At 46.4% G+C, this 22,506-nt stretch overlaps 2 protein-coding genes across 4 annotated transcripts in view; one reads left to right on the top strand and one right to left on the bottom strand.

The window, feature by feature from the left end:
- Positions 1-244: 244 nt before the first annotated feature.
- Positions 245-13,919, top strand: SLC16A8 (solute carrier family 16 member 8). Its single transcript, XM_090041070.1, has 5 exons — positions 245-477; positions 3,754-4,065; positions 4,683-4,826; positions 6,390-7,253; positions 13,238-13,919. The coding sequence occupies exons 2-5, from the start codon at positions 3,837-3,839 to the stop codon at positions 13,627-13,629; spliced, it is 1,629 nt and encodes a 542-aa protein (XP_089897196.1). The 5' UTR covers positions 245-477; positions 3,754-3,836; the 3' UTR covers positions 13,630-13,919.
- A 2,505-nt stretch (positions 13,920-16,424) lies between these two features.
- The window catches only part of PICK1 (protein interacting with PRKCA 1), a 54,407-nt gene continuing 48,325 nt past the window's right edge, over positions 16,425-22,506 (bottom strand). For all 3 annotated transcript variants that reach the window (XM_090043051.1, XM_090043050.1, XM_090043049.1), the window contains exons 10-13: positions 20,538-20,630; positions 20,309-20,359; positions 18,650-18,794; positions 16,425-18,289 (exon numbers count right to left, since the gene is read on the bottom strand). In XM_090043051.1, coding sequence (XP_089899177.1) covers positions 18,042-18,289; positions 18,650-18,794; positions 20,309-20,359; positions 20,538-20,630 — 537 coding nt within the window. In that variant the 3' untranslated portion in view covers positions 16,425-18,041. The remainder of the gene's footprint in view (positions 18,290-18,649; positions 18,795-20,308; positions 20,360-20,537; positions 20,631-22,506) is intronic.

Here is a 22,506-nt window from a genome sequence, read left to right on the forward strand (position 1 = left end):
AACCTTTTTAAAAGTGGTTTCTGCTGGATCAGCATCTATATGACTTTGCTCAGTTTAAACCTTAAGCAGCTGCTGACCTGCGCCCACACTCTAAACACCTCAGAGGCTCAAGCCGGAAGCTGGGTTGCACGCAGAAAACCCCACCCTACGGGAGGGAGAGTGCGGTCTATACAGTGGCCGGAAATGCATGTATAACCCCAGAAGCAGGTGTTCAAGCAAAGACGCAGCACAGGATCTTCTGTAATCCACGCTGAAAGTGGGGATTCCTCTGGAGGGCTGTCATTGACCACTGAAAGAGGCACGGAGACTTGCAAGAGAGATCATCAGGCCTCTGATGGGCAGAGGCTTGCCTGCCATGGTGTGAACCCCAAAAGACACAAGCTAAGCCAACGCACTTCTACAGAAGCCAAGAAGTGTTACATGGATTGGTTTCCCCCTGGAATCGCACAGTGACCCAGGAAGCTTTGGCCCCACAAGGTTTGTACTCGGATGCTTTGACAGTAGTTGATTTGTTTGACATTTTGTGCCTCATGTTGTATGTGCAGATGAAGATAATGCTGTTCTTGGAGGGTAGCCTATACCAGGCAAGGCTGATTTAATATTCTTCTGGATGTTCTCTCCTACTGCTATGTATTTCTTGTGCTCTTGGGCGCTGGGTATGGGATCCCTGGCTCTAGCTGTGGTAGGGTGGACATTACTGCATGGAGGGGGGGATCAAGGAGAGAGAGAGCCAACCCTAGTGTATGGGATCTCATTGGCTCTTAGTGGTCATGTGTGTACGTGTGATTTTGGAAGCAGTGTCCATTGGCTTCATGAAGCCTAATGTTAGCTGCATCTTGGTGGGAGCTGTCTGAGGAGTGAATCAAAGGGGTGTATGCAATGTGGGGAATTGACTTAAAAGAGCTTTATTTAACCCTTCTGTCTTGTCACCCCAACACAAATACAGGGTCAATGCCAAGTGGCCAAGGTGGAACTCACTGGTGGAAGATAGACAGATGCAGGTGTTGAGTGCCAGAAGTCTGTGTGTGCCCACAAGCCATTGATTGTATTTAATCTCATTGCTGATTTTCACATGTAAATAAATCTCACTGCCAGTGAACAAAGCTTTAATGAGTAATGGTTTCCAAGGGCCCAGATATAGGATCCACCAATTTGTACAGCACATGCGGCAGTAGTAAGCACATCCTGTGTATTCACAATGACTTTGCCAGCAGGGAGGCTTGTGAACTCCCAGCCACCAGCTAGGGAAAACAGCACATCAGAGTGTTTTGCAAATGATGTTCTGATAATAGAGGGATGTTCACCAGAGAGACAAATAGACATCCAGTACTAGAAGGTAGCAACTGTTTAGAGTTAGGAAACAGTTTATGAATGAGGCTTTCTCTGTAAATGCTGATTGTTACGGACAAGGGTCCATAAGTGATGTGTGCGCGTGCATTGCAACAGATGTTCCTCCATTCAAGGTGGCTGTGTACATCAGATGATGTATTTGATTTGGGTCCAGAATAAATTTAGAAATGTTTTCCTGTTAGAAAAGAGCTCCTTAATCACAATAGGAACCTGGTTGCCTAAAGCTTGGAGGGGTTGCTAAATCAACCTGTGCTGGCCTAGATAGTCAGGATAATCACTAGGGAGGAAAGCTATAGGTATGGCTGCCTGAGCAATGTGGCTTTACTCCTTACCCCTTGCAATGAATAGTGGGCTTGGAATTGCCTTTCTAGCAGACATTTCATCTAGAGGCCCATCACTCACATGGGGCTCTGGCTGTAATAATGAGATTGGCAGTAGGGTCCAGAGCAATGACTGCTGCACTGAAGAATTGGGGAATTGAGGTTTAGTCCTAGGTTCTCAGGCAAGTAGTATTTTTCCTCTCTCTGCAAAGAAATACAAGGGTGCATGGGCTAATGTGCATATAAGACTTCAAACAGGTAAGATGCTGCATGAACATTCAGTATCGTGCTTCCCAAACCTGTCTTAGAGGTCAAGGTAGTGGCAGCTTGTGGGTGCCGGTTCTCAAGGCTGCTTCATCCAGGTTCAGCGTGCTTTGTGGAGGAAGTACTTACTGCTTACTGGGTCCTGGTGCTGTATGCAAGGTACTGGTGACTAGAAGGCAAGGGAGGAGTTGCCTGAACCCATCCCTGCTGTGAGTTCTCCCCCATCTCCCCACCAGGTCACTTTGTCCAGTAACTCGCCAAAGACTGATCAGACTTCTCAGTGTACAAGTGCCATAAACAGCTTTTGCTCATTCCCATTAAATGGCCCAAGGCAACTGTCAACAGCAGTGCTGTTCTCAGGAACAAGGTTTCTCAGGGCATGAGTGAAGAAAACAAGTTATAATGAGAGAGAGAATGGGTGGGGGAGAGAGGGATCACTGCGTCAGCTGATGCTTAGTAACTGTTGCATGTCTGTTCCTATGCCAGGGGAAGTGGAAGGTCAGTGAATGCATGGAACAGGATTACATTGACTGCAATTTTGCTTCCACTTCATTGAGAGAGTGGGCATATGAAATAATTACCCTGCAGGAGATGATACACCTGCTTTTTTATTCAGTGTAATCTGTTCCTCCCTTCGTACCTCTGAGTGCACTGTAGCCTTAATAACACCGCTCAGCAGTGCCACCTGAGAAGCTCGAAACATTTTGCAAGTGTGACATTTCACAGTACCCTTGAGGGGTGGAGAAGCAGGTCAAACATCCTGCTTACCTGGGTGGCAGAGAGGGGAGAAAATTTGCTTATGGTCACATGCAGAGTCTGTGCCACGTAGTTCCTGGTCCTGGGCCATTTCCACAAGAGCAGCCTTGCCTTTGGCTCATAGCAATTCAGACGGATCAGGATTACTAGGACTTCTCAGGCCTGGCAGAGAAGGGTTGTGAAGATGTTTCTCTAGGCAGCACCACAGACAACAGATTGGGAGGAAAGGGAAGCCAGCAGAGCACGGCCTTGTGCAGGGCCAGAAACCAAAAATGGTGGGGTCTGAACTGTAAAGTAGCGAGTCATCTGGAACGCACCAGGCCTCATGCAGTGTGCATCCTGGCCCAGGGAAGTGTAGACCATGTGTTTGCAGACATGGGAAAGCTAGCAGGTAACAGAGGCAAGAGCTGGCTGATGATCAGCCTTGGAAAGCTCATGACAGGCACCCTGCTGTGTGTTGGAGGAACACAAACTGAGGCTGGCCAATGGGAGTAACATTCTTCACTAGCTTAAGGGCCTGGAGAGAAACTTAAAGGTGCCCCTGCTAATTCCCCCTGCCTTTCTGCCAGGCACGCCATGTATGTACAGAGCCCTAATCTGACACACACACAGCTTGCATGCCAGCCTCCTCCCCATAGAAAAATCAGTCTCCACTGCAGCTCCAGATTGCGGGGAGGAGCGCGTGTGCTTGTGTGCACAGGGGAGGGTTGTGGGTAGTGTGTTTAGGACTTAGAATAAGAGTTAGAAGCCCCAGCTGCAACCATGTACCAGCCATTTGACACCAAAGGCAAATATCTTCAGTGATGTCCCTGAAGGCTTCCAGGTGGCATGCACAAAAATGAGTTCCAGGGAAAGTGCCCTGCCTGAGATTGTAGTGCTGTGGACAGCTGCCACCAAGATCTCCTGATGCCCACCCCAGTGTCCTGCTTGGTGGCTTGCACTGTGTTGAGAAGTTGTGGCAGCATGTGCTGGGACATGTGGAGCTTGCACACCTCCCTGCTTCCTTGTGGGTGAGTTCAGGGAGAAGTAAATGCTTGTCCTATCTGCTCTTCTCTTTCTGCAGTGTTTGAAGAGCTCACTTGACTGCCTGCTCTGCCTCCTCTTGCTCTCCTGCTTGGTGTTGCGTTTTCCCAGGCAAATTAGAAAATGGGGCAGTCTGACCCAGAGGAGGGCCAGCTGCCAGCACCAGTGAAGCCCCCAGATGGTGGCTGGGGCTGGGTGGTGCTGCTGGGCTGTTTTGTGATCACTGGCTTCTCATACGCCTTCCCCAAGGCTGTGAGTGTCTACTTCAAAGAACTGATGCGGGACTTCCATGTGGGCTACAGCGACACAGCCTGGATCTCCTCCATCATGCTGGCTATGCTATATGGGACAGGTGAGTGTACGAGGGCAAGCTCCAGGCCCCTCCTCTGCATACATGAATGTACAGCATAGGGCTGGTGTCCCTTGTGTGTACTCACATTTCTCAGTGTTCTTCAGCCCCTCTCACTACTAAAAATGAGATGTGGAAGGGGCACATGTGTAGGGCTGACTGGAGGCCTCTGTTGACAACACCTCTCCTACAAGGGGGACAAATGCTGTGTTGGTTTAATCCTCCAAATCTCCCTTCCCCAAGAGACATCCTCATCCTGACTCTTCCCTTGAACCTCACCTCCTCCTCATCTTCACGAGTTGGGTCCAGGGGGGTCTCTCTCTGCTCTTGTCACTGATTCCCCATCCTCACTGGGCAGGAAGGGCTCAGTGCAATATGGAGACAGCCACATTCAGCTTCAAAGTGCATGACAGTCCAGGACATGAATCCCACAGGTTCACACTTCTATGTCCATATCCTTGAGCTTGGTCTCTAGTTCTCCTCTGGGGACGTAAGGGGAGTTTCTTTGGCCTTAGAATCCCTTCATTTGCTTGCTGTGGTGGTGTGAGGAAGTTGATCTGTCCTCACTGACCTCGACCCTTTTTCATTCTGTTCGTCTCTGGCTTTTCTGCCCCATGCAGGACCTGTGAGTAGCATCATGGTGAACCAGTTTGGATGTCGGCCTGTGATGCTTATTGGAGGGCTCCTGGCTTCCTCTGGGATGATCCTAGCCTCTTTCACCACCAATATTATTGAGCTGTATCTGACAGCTGGTGTGTTGACAGGTAAGAGCCCCCAGAAGGGGACCATCTATGTTTATGGGGGATAAGCCCATCAGATATACAAAGCCAGGACTTGTGCTGGGAAGTTACTTAGAGCCAGAAGAGACAGATAATCTCTAGGTACTACAGTGACTCAAGATGCAAAAATTATGTAAATACAGAGATGGAAGGAATGGAGACATTCCCCCCCCCCCCCCCCCCCCCCCCGCTTCTGGACTTATGGATCTGTTTCAAATCAGTTCAGCCTGGGAAACTTCTACTGCATTTCCCCTGAGGGAGTCCCAACTAGAGCAGGGAATGATGGGAAAAGTGCTGGAGGGCTCCTGGGTTCCTCTGGGATGCCAGGAGTTTGAGTCCATGGAAGAAATACATACAAAGTTTCTGAGTCCATGGAAGAAATACATGTCCAGGTAGGATAAGGGGTGTGCTGCATGCAGACAACTGTGGAGTGGGCAAGAAGCATGAAGATAAATGCTGTGGCTTCTGCCCCTTTTTCTGCGTTCGCTGGCTAAGGGAAGAGGATTGCTCATGGATAGTGCAGATCAGCTCAGGGTGCTGCTATGGCTACTGAGGAGAGCCTGCTGTTTCAGCTATAGAAGCCACAAGCTTTATGCCACTGGCTCTTGAAGCTGGAGGACAGGAGGGGGCATCTGAACTATGACTTGGACCCTTCCCTGTGAATGTTCAGGCACCCCCCACATCCCAACATGGAACAGACGTGGTTAGTGGTGTTAGTCTGAAGTTAGGCACAAGGTGTCACCTTAGAGATTAACTGGTTCACAGAAGCATGAGCTTTCATAGGTTACTGTGAAGTACCTTTTGATGAAGTTGGCTATTGCCTAGGAAATCTAACTCATTTCTGAGCCAGTGCCTCTGTCACCCTGCCCTGATTTGGCCTAACATGGAGTCGTAGGCATGTGTTGTAAAGCAGCAGGTAGAGCAGGCCCATGAACCTCACTGTCCAAGACTCCTGCTCCATAGCTTGCAAAGGCTAATAATGGTGAGAAGGACCTGATCAACCTTTTAGGGTTGGCTCATTCACTGTCAAAACAGGATTTGAGCTGAAGTGAAGAACTCTGTGCAGTCTCCTACATACAGAAGTAGAGTCATTTTGACATGGGAAGTGGGGAAGTGAGGGGAGGAGAACAATGGGTGGTCAGATATTTTGGAAGAAGGAAACATCCACAGCTCTAAGTGAAAACCTTGGTCCATTGTCCTTTTTTCTCTTCTGGACTGCACTGGACCTGCTCAAGAATTTAAAATAGAAGAACCCAACTAAGGTGGTGGTGGTGAATTCCATGTAGGCAATGATGGGATAACCTGCTGGTTAGCATGCCATAGCTGAAGGCAGGGGACAGTGGGACACACCAAGTGGAATGGCAATTCTTTGGGACCTGGGGATGCATGTTCTTATGGACAAAGCTGTGTGGACAACTAAGATCTGGGGCTGGGGTAGGGTGAATGTAGGGAGAACCTCAGGAAAGGTTTAATTTGTTGAGATCCTTTTGCCTCCTTGTTTTGCACCTATCACTCTGTATTACCTCTGTCCCTTGTTCCCACCTGCAGGTCTAGGTATGGCTCTGAACTTCCAGCCCTCCTTGATCATGCTTGGTTCCTACTTCGACAAACGTAGACCTCTGGCCAATGGGCTTGCTGCAGCTGGGAGCCCTGTCTTCCTTTCTGCCCTCTCTCCTCTGGGGCAAGTCTTGCTTGAGAAATTTGGCTGGCGAGGGGGGTTCCTCATCATGGGGGGGTTGCTGCTCAACTGCTGCACCTGTGGAGCTGTCATGAGACCCCTGGAGATGAGCATGAAGCGGAAGATGGAGAAGGTCCAGGACCAATATGAAGCTAAGGAGATGCTGCCAATAGGGGAAAAGACAGAGGAGGCCATGACCACCACCAATGAAGCCAAGTCAAAGAAAGCCAAGAAAAAGAAGCCCCCAAAAGGGAAGAAGCTGTTGGATTTTTCTATTTTTTCCAACAGGGGGTTCGTCATCTACGCTATCTCTAAGTTCATCCTTGTATTGGGTCTCTTTGTTCCCCCTATCTTATTGGTCAACTATGCTAAGGACATTGGAGTGCCAGACACAGAGGCTGCCTTCCTGCTCTCCATTATTGGCTTCATAGACATTTTTGCCCGACCCTCCTGTGGGGTAGTGGCCGGGTTGAAGTTTATCCGTCCTCACGTGGCCTACTTGTTCAGCTTTGCTATGCTCTTCAATGGCTTGACAGATATCTGCAGTGCCAGGGCTAGCAACTACACAGCACTGGTCATTTTCTGTGTCTTCTTTGGCATCTCCTATGGGATGGTGGGTGCACTGCAGTTTGAAGTGCTGATGGCCATAGTTGGTTCCCAGAAGTTCTCCAGTGCCATTGGGCTGGTCCTGCTCATTGAAGCTGTTGCTGTGCTCATTGGGCCACCTTCAGCAGGTATGTCTGGTGCCCCTAAATAGCAGCTTGTCAGCCAGTTGTTGTTGGTGGCCTGACGTTGAGACTTCCAGTGAACAACGGAAAGTCCTTGGCAAGTTCGTTTCAAGGAATGTGAAGCATTCAGCCATTTTAACTGCATGTTTCTTGCCCAGATTGGATTGGTAAAATGTATCTACAGCCATCTAATGGCATGATAGCTACCAAAGATGGGTGGCCTTGGGGTGCCTAGCATCTGGAGAGTTTGAGCCTTCCTTTCAATGACTCAGCCAGAGGAGTCTGAGCAGATTATTGACAGGAGGTGAATAGGCTGATGTCTAATTTTAAGATGAAGTGAATGAGGGATGATGCCACTACCTTTCTAGGGGAAGGGGAAGATGTTAACTGATTATACATGTATAGGTATATAAGCTTTTAAAAAATTTCCTGCAATCTTTTGGTAATAATGTGTGGAGCTGGGTTCTGTTGTTAAATATCTTCCCCCCAAACAATGAAATGAATATTGAGTCAAAACTAATGCACAACACAGATTATAATTAGTCCAGGTGGATGGTGGTCCTTTCAACTGTCAATATTGGCAGTTACAGGCATTAAGTTAGACCTGCTGCTAGTAGAGGAGCTACCTTTGACTTTTCTTATTCCTACCCTGCAGCACCGCTTGCTGTTCCCTACCTAAATTCTATGCTTTATCTGATTCCACTGGTTAAGTACAGACAGGCAAAAAGCCCAAGGCTGAATCAATTCAATCTTTGCAGATCAGTCTAAGCTTTATAGATTGAACCAATAAACAAGTGAACAGACATTCACTTTTGATTCCAGAAATGCAGCCACATGCCTCCCTGCAGTCAGAAGGCCTCTCTGCTTGGCTGGAGCAGACATCTTGGGCCAAGGCTATCCTGCCCACCCTGTGAAGCAGGGTTGGTGGGGGAGGTGCAAAGCATCCTGGGATGCTGGGGGCTTGTGAGTTAACTTGAATCTGGAGGGGATCTTGGACAGAAGTTCAATAAACTGATTGGGCCTAAATCAGTTCAGTCCAATACTATATCCATCCAAGTTTTTTAAACTGGTTTCAGTTGCTTTGAAAGTGGTTTATTTGTGCTGAAATTCTGTTGTGTTACAGATTTGAACTGAGTTCCAACCACTTATACTAGTTTGTGTAATCTCTGTCCCTATCCAATGACTATTACTGCAACAAATCTAGTAGCTCCTGCTGTTTCAGCTCTAGGCATTTGCTTGCACGAGAAGGTAACACTATATTGACTCATGTTTTGATAGATTTGAGCAAATACTGCAGGAAAAAATCTATAAAAAAAAACAACTTGAGTAAAACCAGCAAATTCTTATTAGTATTCACAGCCTTCCTGACTTTCTGTGAATATTCATGAGGGTGGTTTTTCTTTTGGTTCATGGATGAAAGGCCAAGTCTAGTAAATATTTGTTGTAATACATCATTGACAGAATGCAAGGTTCAGAGGTAAATCATTTTACAACCCCTCACTGCCCCCTCACACGTGGGCATGCACACGCAGAAAACTTGAAGACAAAAAAAAAGGTCTCTGCCATCCAGTAATGAAATGGTAATAGGTAAGTGTTAATGCATCTTACGGAGTTAAGAGTGGATGCTCCCATTCCAATGAAAGGAACTAGGGGTCACAAAATAAAATGAGTAGGTAGACAGTTTAAACCTAACAAAAGGAAGTTTTTTCACACAATGTGTTTTAAGTGGAACTCCTTGCCATCAGATGTTGTGGAAGCTGACAGTTTAGCCACATTCAAAAATGTAATGGAAAAATTCTTGGAGGTAATGTGCATCAGTACCTATTGAGCCTGGGAGTGAGGGGCACAGTCTGTGAATCAGAACTTATCAGATCTTAAATGCTGGAGGCTGCAAGTAAGAGGAACAAGGGACAAAACCCTGGTCATACCCAGTTCACTCTCCCTTTCTGCATCCACTCTGCCACTGAGGCACAGGATCTGGGCCAGATGGGATCTATAGTTTGACCTAGTAAACAACAATTCTTATCATCTTCAGTTGGCTACCACCCTGGAGGCTGATTTAGTCAAGCATCAAAGCCCAAATCCCACTCCCCCTGCTATTAGCCACATAAACCACTTGTTGAGTCACTTGAAATTTTTTTTTAAAGATCTGACTCCTCCTTCCACAGCTTCCTGTGTCCTCCTGACAGTTTCCCAAAGTTCCAGAAAAAAATGAACAAGAGTCATCTGCCCAGAGAGTGGCAGACCCATCTTTTAAGTGTTCTCATTTTAAAGCACGGTGGTGAAACTATGTCTATTTCCGAGCAGAGGGCCCTAATCAGCAGTCCCAAGGCTAGATATTGTGAAGGGCAGCTGAAAAAGCCCTTTCCCCCCGCCCTCCAACAGTAAAGAAGGGAAGATATGTGGGGCTAAGAGAGTGGGGCTGAGATGATTTCTGCCTTATCAAGCCAGGGACCCTGGACTATGCTCCTGCTTGCAGTGACACAGGAACTATGCTGCTGTTATCTGGCCACCTTAGCCCATGTCTGTTGATGGCAAAAATGCACGTGTGTTTGTGTCTTTAGGAGCGGTATAGGCCAGGAGGAGCAGAGGGGCCTACTTTGAGCCACACACTCACACTTCCTTCTTTCCTTGCCCCATATATATTGCCCTCTTGGTTGCCATTGGCCTAACTTCAGTGGAGTAGACTGGAGAATGCTTTTTGTAACACATTGCCCGTGGGTCGGTAGCTAGTAGGCCTGTGCAAAAAGGGAACTATTTGATTTTGATTCAGCCGATTCAGATGCCAGAGATTCAATTCAGAGATCCAAATCATTTTTCTGATTCGATTCGGGGCCAGTTTGGAGATTGGTCGTAGAGTATAATGGGGAATCAATGAAATATCTATAACTTTGTCTTTTGGCTAATTCAGATGAAACTTGCAGGGATAGTCACCTCTGCTGAGAGCATGACACGTGCCATGTTTCAAGGTGATAGGTGCAGGGGTTTTGGGGAAACTGCACCCCAAAGTTCTCAAAGCAAAAGTCATGTCATGTGTGATAAGCCACAGTGGGGGTGAAGACTGCAGGGATGCTAGCCCCTGCTGAGGCCACAAAGCCTGCCATGTTTCAAGGAGATAAGTGCAGGGGTTTGGAGGAAACTGCACCCCAGATTCTTGAAAGCAAAACTCATGTCACGAGTTTTGCTTGTTCACAGCTTGAGGTGCAGTTTGCCCCAAACCCCTGCACCTATCTCCTTGACACTTGGCATGCATCATGCTCTCCACAGAGGCTATGATCCCGGCAAGTTTCATCTGAATCAGCCAAAAGACAACAAAGTTATAGATATTTAATTGATTCCCCATTATACCCTATGGCCGAATCGCCGAATCTTTTCTGAATCAATTCAGAAAGCCTAAAGCTTCCCGCAATTTGATTCGGATTTATAGATTCAACCTCCGAATCATCTAAATCATCTCCAAATCTGAATCATGATCCGAAGCTTTGCACAACCTTAGTAGCTAGACCACCAAGCTGAAAAATGGGAAATGCAGGCTCAAGTCCCCCTCTGGGTGAGGTGGATCCAAGTCTAGGTTCTCTAGTACTGGGTGAGGGCTCTTGCCTCTAAGGCTGCTGGGCTAAAACCTGGGAAAATTCTTTCTGTTCTAGAAGCTAAACTCTTACCAGGGGAAGCAGGGTCTAAGTTGACTTCAGGCCAAATTGTTTAACAAAGATCCAAACTACTGGTTGAAGCAGAGTTTGCTGGTGGATAATAGGGATATCAAGGGCAAATGCACCAAACACATTGAGCTACCTGATCAGTTTGTGATGCACCATAGGCAAATGCCTAGACAGAGCCCAGATTCTTGCCTTCTGTATGTTCCTTCCCTGGAAATGCCAGTCAATGAAATTCACCATGTGATTGGCATCTTCCCCTACACTGCACCAACTCTTTCAGCCAGGCCTAATCAAGTCCTACACTAGATTTGGAAGATAGGGCCCTGCCCAAACATAAGGTAGAAGGGAGAGAAGTCATGGAGAGAGTTCTCATAAATAACAATGTTAGTTCCTGTAGCCTCTCTGTTCCAGATGGCAATGTGGTTACTGTCCCATGGGCCACTGCAGCCCCCAGCAGGAGAGTGCTGGCCCTGTTATAGGGGTCAAAATTTGAGGACCTTAACAAAGGCAGGTGCAGAAAGATGACTGATAGCAATTCACCAGTGTTTCATAGCTCTTGTATGCCATTTCAATAGACACACCTTGGCCAAAAAAACCGTGGGCAGCAGGGAGGAGGACTGGTGCTTATTGAATAGCTCATCCTATATGCAGTTCTGGGCCTGAACTGGACAAGGAAGGAACAGGGGTGAGCTGGAAAAAGGAAGGGAAAGAAGAGGCCATAGGAGGAGCAGAAAGAGGGAGAAGGGTGAGAAAGAAAGTTGTCCTACCTGCCCTCCCCCCCTTTTTTTTCCCCCAGATTCAGGGCATAAGGGGTCCTTAAGATCATCTAGTCCAGGGGTGGGCAGCATCTGAATGTGGCATGCAACAGAGTGGGAGGGAGCAGGGAATGCAGGGAAGAGAGGGCAGAGCAACAGATCAGGCAGGGAGCCTCAAGCAGGGACCAGAAAGCAGAGCAACAGGGGAAGGGGATCACAGTGGCACTTCAGGGAGTACAGGGCTTATCTTGGGACATGCCTGTCAAAAATGTTAGCCCCTAGAATACGACCTGTGTTACACAAGTAGTCAGAATTTAAGCCACATGCAGCAAGCTCTGTATTCAATGTCAATGAAATGCATCTTTTGGAATGACAGCCCATCTTAGTTGGGAGGTGGTTAAAAGTACTTTGATCAGTACATAGTGTTGGGGCAAAGTAAGAACACTGGGGGGAGAGGGGGGTCAGGCTGGGGCTGCTGGAGCAGAGAAGCACAAGACTTTTTTATGCCAGGGGCAGCTAGTGTGCACAATGCAACATAACTGGAATGCAGCCTTCAGCCCCAACTTTAGCAAAATCAAATTGTTCCCTGGTTGTAAGTTGTGTCTACAGGCAGTAAGAGAGAATCCAGCTGCAGGGGCCGGATGGTATGGGAAGTTTGCATTTGCTGGGAAACCCAGTCTAACGGGAGCAGAGATGGAGTGAAAGCTGGGTTTTAAACAATGCCGCTTTGTTTGGCATAATCCTATTTAGCTGCTTCTCAGGCTGCTGAGATGAGGAAGTTTGCTTTGTTGCACTGCCCTTTGCTACCCTTACTCTACACCCAGCCTGAAATCGCATGTGCTGAGGACTTCCACAGCTGTATCCCACAAATAATACCTTGGGGGACAATCCAGAGACCCAACACTGATTTCAAGCATTCTACTGTAGTATAGGTGACTGCATTGTCCATTTTGAGTCATGGGAACATAGACCTCTAAGGACCTCCTGGGTCAGGGCCTAGTCCTTCTACTCCTTTTCATAAGGGTCCATTCAAGGTTATTCTTCAATGTAGCTAGTTATTTTTTTTGCCCTCAGTGGTCAGTCCTACTAGGCAGCTATTCCAAAATTTCAGTGCACTGATTAAAAACCTTATAGTTTTCAGCCTTACTTTATTCACTGTCAGTTTTATAGCCATTTATTCTAGCACCAACACTGTCCTTTAGCTGAAACAGCTCTTCTCCCTCCCTACTGTTCATCACACTGATGCATTTAGAAATGACAGTCCTACAACCTCATCACCATCATTTTGCTAGTTAAATGAAACATCTTCTAGTCTCATCTAGCATTCAACATTGGTGGGAGAGATGGGAACAGTGCCAAATTCATGACCACAATTGTTTAACACTTGTGGAACCATGAAAAACTTAACAAAAAGTAGAATTACAAACTCACCTCACACAAAGAGATGCAGCTGCAGTTTATTTCCTTGAGAAGTTGCTTCCCAGCTAAAACTAATGGATTGAGGTTTAAACCTATTATTGCCAATGTAAACAGCTCCCTGACAGTCTGAGACCTGACTTATTTCTTCTTTAACTATCAGGACGCTTGGTGGATGCCCTGAAGAACTACGAGGTCATCTTCTACCTGGCTGGCTCGGAGGTTGTGCTCTCCTCCCTTTTCCTGGGCGTGGTGAGCTACTGCTGCCTGAATCGGGGGAAGAAGACACCTCCATCAGCAAAGACCTCTTCCACAGGTGGTGGCAGTGACACAGAAGAGGCAGAGTCAGATGCACAGGAAGTAGAAGACCATGCAGGTGACAACCACCAACAATCCCACAGCACCAACAATGCCCTCATTGTGGGGAGTGATGCTGTGAACCACTTAAGGGAGGATCAGAGCATGGATGCAGTTGGGCGCCCTGAAGGTGATGGGGAGGCATTGATGCCAGTCAGATGCAACTCCAACCAAACAGTGGAGAGAGAGAGTTTTTAGGGAGTTAAAAGCAGGATGGAGGAATATAGACAGACAGTGCTAAAGCACTGGATTGGTCTGGTTTGCAGACAACTATGTAAGTGAGAAGAATATGGGGAGAAGGATTGGGGTGAGGAGAGAAATGTGTGAGAAGGACAGGAGAAAACCTAAGAGTTAACAATTTTTAATGTATATACGTAGAGACATGTTATATCTAGTGATGTGTTTAACAGCAGGCTGCGCATCTACTGATCTTTCACGCAGGCTCAGAGGAGCTCTCTTGCTATCTAAACTGGCCCTGGAAAACTGTTAACTAAGGCAATCAATGGGCTTTAATTTTCCCTTCTACGATGTCCCAATAAACCAAAATTATTCTTTACAATATGATTTCCAGCTGTTTGCTCTGTCTTCAGTGTCTCTCATATCCGCCTCAGGACAAAACAGACTGTAGAAGGGCAAAGGAAACTAAGGCACAATATTCTTAAGATGAACTTGCCTCTCCCACAGACTGAGGCTATGTAGGCCATGTTTGCAGGAACCGATAGCATAGGAAAGATGTGATGGTTCTCTTGCAAGGAGGCAGTGGGGGATTGGGTCTGGAACAGTAATTCAGTAAAGAGTGCAAGGGAAGAAAAAGCTTGTATAACCAAATGCCACTAGCCAGCCTCTATGATGTAAGGCCTCAAGTGAAGGAATATTAACAAGCCCTCTCCCTAAAGGCTGCATCTGCTAGATTTAAACTGGGTGTGGGAGAGGGTAGTTGGCATGTGATGGGAACAGCTAGCAGTGTGGGGGTGGTCTTTCTTCAGGGCCCAGGTATAGACGAGCCATGCTCCAAGGGATTATCCAACTCTGGAGTAATAGTGCACAAGGGCTTGGTGTTTATTTAAAAAGAAAACCCCTTATACAAAGGACTCAATGTTACAGCAGAAGAACATGCAGCAGCCAGAGGGTACAATGAATGACGGTGTTTGAGCAAGTAGTAAATCAGGCTTGGGGCCCCCAGGCTGTAGGGATGGATTTCTGGATTCTAAGAGACCAATCTTCCCTGGCATGCTTAAACAACACTTAATCTGCTTTCAAACTGGGTCTCTCATAACCCCTGTAGTCAGCCTTTTTTTCCAGTTTCCTGAACTGTGTCACCTTGCATGCCCTATGGCAGCACCTTGCAGGACCTATTGCTACATCAGGGGATCAAAAGCTGAATAGAGGAGCGGAAGGCAGCAGGCTCAGGGCATGACTCAGTAGAGGCAATCTGCAGAGGAATTGGGTCATGGGAGAGGGGAAAGAAAACCAGTCTTGCTTCAGCTGTTTCTCATCAAGGCACCTGCTCACAGGTGCCATTAATCTGTTGCAACAAAGACAGTTTTAGAAAAAGAGATGGGAATAGAATGGGTCAAATAAACTAGCAAAGCTGTGCTTCCTCCCTCTGTGGCTGAACTGCAGCAGGTGGCACTGCTACCTCCTTGTTGTGTGACAAATGGTTTCAGACTGCTGGCTCTGAATTCATGATGATTTACTTCATGCACTCAAATGCATCCGAGCCAAGTATCAAGCTTTCAAACTCTTGTAGAACTGGTATAGAAGATGTCAGAGACTTTCCATTACCTAGTATACGTCCTTGCCCATCAAGAATTCTCTCTGAACGTTCTCTGGAGCATTGTCTGGTTCATCTGCTTTTAAATGACGTGAGAGCAAGAGCTGTCAGCACATCTATGGCAAGACTAGTCCAAACAAATAGATTTAACCGGAGCAAACCTATTCTCAATACTCAGCCAACAGGACCCTTCACTTAATTTCAGCCCGTAGATTCTAAACATATAACCAGCCCTCTTTTAATGCCAACTTAATATGCTTCTCTGCAAAGAAGCTTGGGTAAGGAAAAAGTTATAATTTGGAAACAGCCCAGGGGCTGCTCTTGTTTACTGAGTATCTTACCTAGCTTCACAGGCAGACAAGGTTCTTTGGGTAGATGTGTTATCTTTTATTTGGAAAAATTGTTCTGTGCAAGCTTTTGGGCACAAACACCCTTCTTCCTAGCCTCCGAATTCAAGCATCACAGAAGTAGTATATTGCCTCCTCTACCTTTCTGTTTGTTAAGTTGCACTGAGCATGTAACTCAGGACCTGTGCCCTTATAATCGCTCATTTGCAGTTCTTTCCTTTACACAGTTGGTCCAATTCTTTGATTACCATAATTGCTCATTTTACTTCTCACTGAAGAAGTAATGGCCTGTCATCAGCAGGAACTAATTTGAATAACTTTTTAAATGAGACTTGGTGCCATAATGCTACTCAATATGCCATTCCAAAGGCAGACTTCCCAATGTCTTCTGCCAGTCAAGTTTCTAAAAATGAGTAGAACATGACTGCAGCAAGTGGGTTTGTGGCACTCAGTCTTCCCAGTTGCAATTGTCTTGCACATTCCTATAAGCTACTTTGCATGTCTGGCACAGCTGGCAACCTTTCAGGGGCAGGGCTTCAATATCAGCATAAGCTTGTGGCATCTAATGTGGCATGCTTGAGAAGGTACCATAGGATGAGACACATGGAGCACTGTGTTTTATGAGACGGATGATGGCCCTCTAAGTCAAGTCACAGCAGGGCATGGAATAGTAGTATACACAGAAGTGCCCTATGTACATCATACTTCTTATTTGCAAAGCAGGCTTCATACTGCAGCCATCACCATTATGTCAATTTGCATGTGACAAAAGCTACCTGGACAATTCAGACACTTTATATCTCACCTTAGGACTACAGTAAAGGGATGAGAAGTGACAGAACCACTAAAATGATTTTTAAAAGAAAAAAAAATAAACATAGTGTTTTCTTTATTACAGATATCAGTAAACACATTACAACCCATTCAAGTCTTCCAGAGCAGCCTGGCCCTAAACAGCCTTCTCCCACACACTGATGGAGAAGATAAGAGATTCTATAAACAAAATAACGAGAAATATATACAACATAAATTAATGCTATTGCATAGCTTCTCTCACTGCCATCATTGTGGGCTGGGGAGAAGCTAAACCCATCACCCTCAAAGACCCTGCCACAGGTATTATTGCCAGCTGCCAATACCAAAGGCCCTCTCATGGAACTGAGATTCCCCAAGAGGAGAGAGAAAAGTAGAGGGGTCCAATAGGATCCATGCTCACCTTTAAGTTTTTTCTTTTTTCCTTTTTCCTTGTGTTCAAGGCAGGGCGAGAGGGACATTAGCCATGAGGTCTGGCTAAGCTCTCTGACCTGAAAGCAATGCTGTAAGGGTAACAGAATGGTTGTGTAAGGAAGGGCAAGGAGAGTCGACAGGTGGCAGTAAGCTCTATGCTTAGTATGGCTGCTTACTCTCTTGTGTTTACGCATCTTCACTTTGTCCTCTCCGTGCAGCTTTCTGAGGCTCTTGCCCCCTCTACTATAAGGCTACAGTATGTCTTCCCTGGTTTTAAATTGGACATACTCCTTCACACAGGCTCATGGGGAAGGGTGCACGTAGGAGGTACTGCATCCAGAAGGAGCACATTTGGTTAAAGCCAACCATAAGCAAATACAAGAGAAGAAAGACTGAAAGGGAATGCCCCAACCAGAATCCCCTGACTCCACCTCAAAGTCTACGAGCCTTTCTGCACTGGTCCCTACAAGCTAGCCATTTGCCTCTCTGCTGGTGAAAAGGATTCTCTTCTGGAACGACAAGGCCCTCTCTTTCCTTGGGAAGGGTGATGCTGCATTCAGGAATAACTCCTAACTATTTCCTGGAAAAGATGGCACAATCCCTTGGAGAAAGCAGCACACGATGGTTGTCTGTTTCTTCTGGGACAGAAGCAGCAGGGCAAACTAGTCAATAGAATTAATGGGAAAGGCAGGCAATATTCTACTATCCCCCTCAAGGGGCAGTAAATTAGTAAATAAATAAGGATTAAAAGTTGGGAGTGTTGGCAGAGGAAACCTCTCTGCCCCTACTGGTCAATAATGAGGTGAGTGATCTGGTTGACTGCCCTTTATACAAGTAGTGAGAACAAACCGGGGGCATTTTCCAACTATCCATACCTATCCCTCTCCCACTGCTGTTTTGTTAGCTTACATAGGCAAGCAGTAGCAGAGGGACAGCAGCACATCCTGCACACTCTGTAGTAGCCCCTCTACCAATGGAACGGTACACTAGGAAGTGGAATTTTTTGAGGGTTTCTAGACTATAAACCCTCTCCCCTCCACATCTGACTTGACAATGGAATTAGAGGGGAGGGGAGGGGGAACACAGCAAAGAGGGAGAGAAGAAGAAAGACAGAGGCTGGACCACATCAACTCATCTGCCCACCCCTGAAGCACAGTCATCCCAGGCAGAACTTTATATATAAAATCACAAAGGATGAACTGCCATTAAAATAGATTTTATCAGTCTCTGTCATGTCTGTTGTAGCTGCCACATCAGCTTATTCAGGCATCATCGATGAGCTTCTCACCATTTGCTTCCTCCTTCCTACTGCCCTCCCCGTCTCCACCATTCTCCTCCTCCTCTTCTGCCCCATCTGTGAAGACATCCTTCTGACCATAGCTCAGGGTGGTGCGTGCTAGATCCACCTCGATGGGAAAAACGTCTGCATCCCGGAGCACAGCATAGCAGTCATCGTAATATTTGGACATGGTAGAGACAAAGCGCTGGAGCTGGAACACGATGTCCTGGACTGTAGAGTGGATGGGGAGGTAAATCAGTGCAGGATATAGCAGATCGTGTAGGAAGGAGAAATACAGTCTTACTTGTTCAGTGACTTGCCATTGTGTCCACCCCCACCCTCTTTCACATTCAAACCCACATACAAAGGCTGTAACCAAGTCTTCCTCTCTCTGACTAGCCAAAGAATTTTGTGTTGCAGTCGCATTCATGCTCTAAACAAAAGGGCTCATGGAGGAACACAGAACCAGAGAGGACAAGGTCACTGAGATGCAGGCAACAAGGGTTGCTCAGCTAAGATGAGGAAAGATCCCAAGAGCAAAGAGTCAGTCCTAGACCAACCCCCATAAACTGCAGACAAAGGCACACTCACCATGTTTCTGGTCCAGCAGCTCAATTTTCTCCAGCACATCTTTCCTCATTTTGGCAAAACGTGTGCGTGCCTCCTGGCGACAGCGTAGGATAAGACGATATTCATAGTTTCCAGTGCTTACCCTGTAGAGGGGCTCACCCAGTGCCTGCCAAGACCACCACACTATTTTAGAGACTCCCAAAGAGCAGCACACCGAAGGGTCTGCTTCTACAGAGCTTCTATACTGATGGAAGCTCATGGACCCCAAGTCACCAAACCAATCACACAGCAGCCCTTTTGGGTGGAGTGAAATCATTCATGAATTCCTGAACATTATGGACTCCTAGACGATTAATGACTTAAGAGTCTAGAGCTCTGAGCACCCAATCTTAGGAGAGCCAACAGTTAAAATGGCTGCAAAGACTTCTACATGACAACAGTTATGAAGTAGTAACAACACAAAGTAAGACGAGTTGGCTATGCTGAACTGGATTTGGTAGTGGACAGTGGACCCATTAGAAACCAGCAGGACTAATCCTCAGGGCTTAACTTCTGTATGTGCATGCAGGTCCCATATGGGCCACATCTGAGGGACTGAGAAAATGCAGGTGGGATGCATGAACTTGCAACAGTAAGTGTGACTCCTGCCTTCCCAACACGTGGAACGACTGATTAGCCCATAGCATTTTTGAGAGGAAAGGATCAGAGTATCTCAAGCAAAGTGCACAGTGCCCTCTAATGACACTCATGCTTTCTTGTGCTGATGGTTTTGAAATATGCTTCTCTTTTACGTGTGCCAAAACCCAGCAAAAGCATTCTGCTGAGAAATTTTCCCTTCTTCTATAGCAAGATGTTATACTGTCATTGGCTGCTCAGTTATTCAACTTTTATTAGTTACCGGAGAGGCAGCACTGTCTAGTCATCTGAGAAGAGCACTCAGAGCCAAGACTTGTTTTAGCCACAGCTCCAGACTCTAATACTGACCTGGGACAAGCCACATCTTTTGTTTACAGATAGGGAAACTTGAGACGTTTACCTTTACAAAGGTGATGGTCAGGATTAGCTAAGGACTCTGAAAATTCAAAAAGCTGTATCTAACACCATGAGTAATTTTCTATGCGGTGTGAGGATTTAGGAAGTCTTCTGATTTAAATATATATTTCTAAAAGTACATTTCTTAAGGAAAGCTCATTTCAAAAGAATTTCTCTTAAGCTACATGGGCACTCTTACCGCACGGTAAATAAAACCTAGTCTGACGCAGCTCGGTCCCCAGTAAAAGAGGGATAAAATTACTATGGGTTACCTTTTCTGTACCACAGGGGAGAAGCATGCACATGGACAATTACTGAACAGCAATCAACATGTTGAAAAGGCCAATTCCTCCTCTGCCTTATAACAACTTGTTTGTATGCTTCTGTCCTGACTACACATACAGAAGAGAAGGTTGGTTCCAAAGGGGTGCAATGGCACTAGCGTTCCACAAAAGTTACTGCTTCCAGTTTTTTTTTTTTTTAATTGCACTTGAACCCCTTCAGGTTTGAACACTTGTTTATTAAAAGTGCTCATCACAATGTAGGGATATCCATGGATGCAGGTGAACACAAGTCTGTCTACACTTGTTTGCAACCACAAAAACCGAGTGCTACAAAAACACAACCTGCTGTAGTTTTGGTACTTACAATGCAGCTGTACTCCTCATCATCCATTTCTTTCACTTTCAGGCAGTAAGACTATAAAGGATTAAAACACACAAAATACAAAGGTTTAAAATAAGTTCCCACCATCACCCAGAGCAGCCTGCCACCCAGTTATCAGCCAGTTAGAAATGCAGGGGTTCTCCCAGTTTGTGTCCTCATGCTATAATTCTATGAAACAATTCCTCCAGAACTGTCAAAAGCAAGAACTCACCAAGTACTCAAATTTGACATCCAAGTATTTTTTGATCGTCAGCCTTGTGTCAGGAATGGCTTTATTCAGGTACGTGTTCAAGTCACTCAGCATCTAGGGAAAAACAATGATTCATAAATAATAACACCTAAAACAACTATCTGTAATGATCACAGATCTCTGATCTCCTATATAACATGGCCATAAGACATCTCCAAATTAATTACTTTTTGAAATCTTGGGGGGAAAAAATCCCATCTTGATTTAAAAATTGCCCATGATGGAATATCAACCACAACTCCTGGTCCATTCTTCCAAATGTTCAAAATGCATGCCTAATTTCATGACTAATTTTACATAATTTCAGTTTACAGCCTGTCGCAGGGCACTAAGGTGCCTGCTCCTTTAAGAGCAGAAACTGCCTAGGGAGAGGGCCCTAAGAACTAGACAGCAACCCTACAGGCAGGTTACTATGGCAGCAGGCTAACAAGGGATGCAGGTGCAGATACAGGTGCAGAATTAGCCTGCACCTGCATCCAGTCAGCTGACAGAAAGAAGGCAGGGCCCTGGGCACATATAAACCCCAGGGCTCAGACCAGCAGTAGTAAGTCCTCTGGCAGCAGCCAAGGGAAGGAGCCTCCAGGGAAGAATTGCCCTGAGATGCTGTAGCTGCCTGATATGCTACATATAGAGCTAATGGGGCTCCAGGAGCTCACCAGGTACCCTGGCCTACAAGGCACTTAGTGCTGGGGGGAAGCTTTGACTGTTTTAAAGGAACAGATTGCATCCTGAACTGCTTGTATTATGTTATAGACTCAAAGGCCCATATTTTGGTTGCTGTTTATAAGCCAGTGGATCAGGCTGAGGCAATTGGGTAAGGAGGAGGCCTCATTGGGGGCTCACTACAGTGTGGGGAACCCAGCACCAGGGGGTGCGGTGACAAAGGGGGTGAGCAGAGCCCAGCACCAGTGTGGGGCGCAGAGACCCCGGGTGATGACAGGAGGCCGAGCTATATTAAAGGCCCTCAGAGACGCAACATTTAAATACCACCAGCAAGGCTTGGGGCATGGTAAAGAGGTGGTTGTGGAGCCACGCATCTAGCCCAAAGGCTGAGGGTGTCTCGTGAGGCATCCATTTTGAGAGGGACCCAAAAAGGGGTCCAAGAACCCACAGGGACCGAGTCCAAACACAAACTCGAGGGCAGCCTCCCTACATTATAAATTACCAGCAAGCCGTGGCAGGCGAGGAAAAGGGTGCCCATTAGGTAAGACTGGCATGGTCACAGAGCCTCATCTTAGCTTCAGTTATAGCCCTGGGGTAGGTAATGGCCCAGCTTGGGCTTTGGCCCCCAATTCTGGGCTAAAACTGTAACTGAGCTGCTGCCTGCCCCAGGCCAAATGGCTCATTTGGCAGGGAAGGGGGAATCACAGCTGGGAGTGACCACACAGTGTTTAGGGCAGGAGGAGAAAAGACCCAGCAGAAGATATAATCTATGATTTTCCATGTATGGAATTTAGTTATGCAATTTTGGACAGGGCATCTTTAATTCAAAGTCTTCTTGGATTTGGGTAAATACAGTACATTTGAAACTGTGGACACCAAAACTAACTGCAGTAGTGGTTGCACCAGTGCCTATTCCAGAGATAATATAAACCTCTCCATGCAAGTTAATGAAGGTAATTGGCATAGTAGTTGGGCTAAGGAGGAAGAAGAGATGCATTAAAACAGAACTAAAAGAGACTGACAGCATGTATACCATGAACCAGGCATTCTCAGCATCCTTCATGGTAGGACAGGTGTCCATATCACTAAAGCCACTAGACTGATGGTACAAGTAGTATTTTTTTTTGACAGCCTCAGCCAAGGGCAATGACTGGACCCTGAAGATTTACCTACTCAACTAGTGTTGGCCATCGAAGAGAAGAATAGGCACACTTGGTTGTGTATGCACGCGTGACAGTTGAGTTCAGGGGCACTAAGAAGGGGTAAT

The sequence above is a fragment of the Crocodylus siamensis genome, chromosome 4 (assembly GCF_052110815.1).
Source record: "Crocodylus siamensis isolate JL-2025a chromosome 4, ASM5211081v1, whole genome shotgun sequence".
Lineage (NCBI taxonomy): Eukaryota > Metazoa > Chordata > Crocodylia > Crocodylidae > Crocodylus > Crocodylus siamensis.

Excerpts from the sequence above, each read along its gene's own strand:
- SLC16A8 (XM_090041070.1), top strand. The coding sequence starts at position 3,837 with ATGGGGCAGTCTGACCCAGAGGAGGGCCAGCTGCCAGCACCAGTGAAG. Across the intron at positions 4,066-4,682 it reads GGCTATGCTATATGGGACAG|GACCTGTGAGTAGCATCATG; the intron begins GTGAGTGTACGA and ends TGCCCCATGCAG. Across the intron at positions 4,827-6,389 it reads GACAGCTGGTGTGTTGACAG|GTCTAGGTATGGCTCTGAAC; the intron begins GTAAGAGCCCCC and ends TCCCACCTGCAG.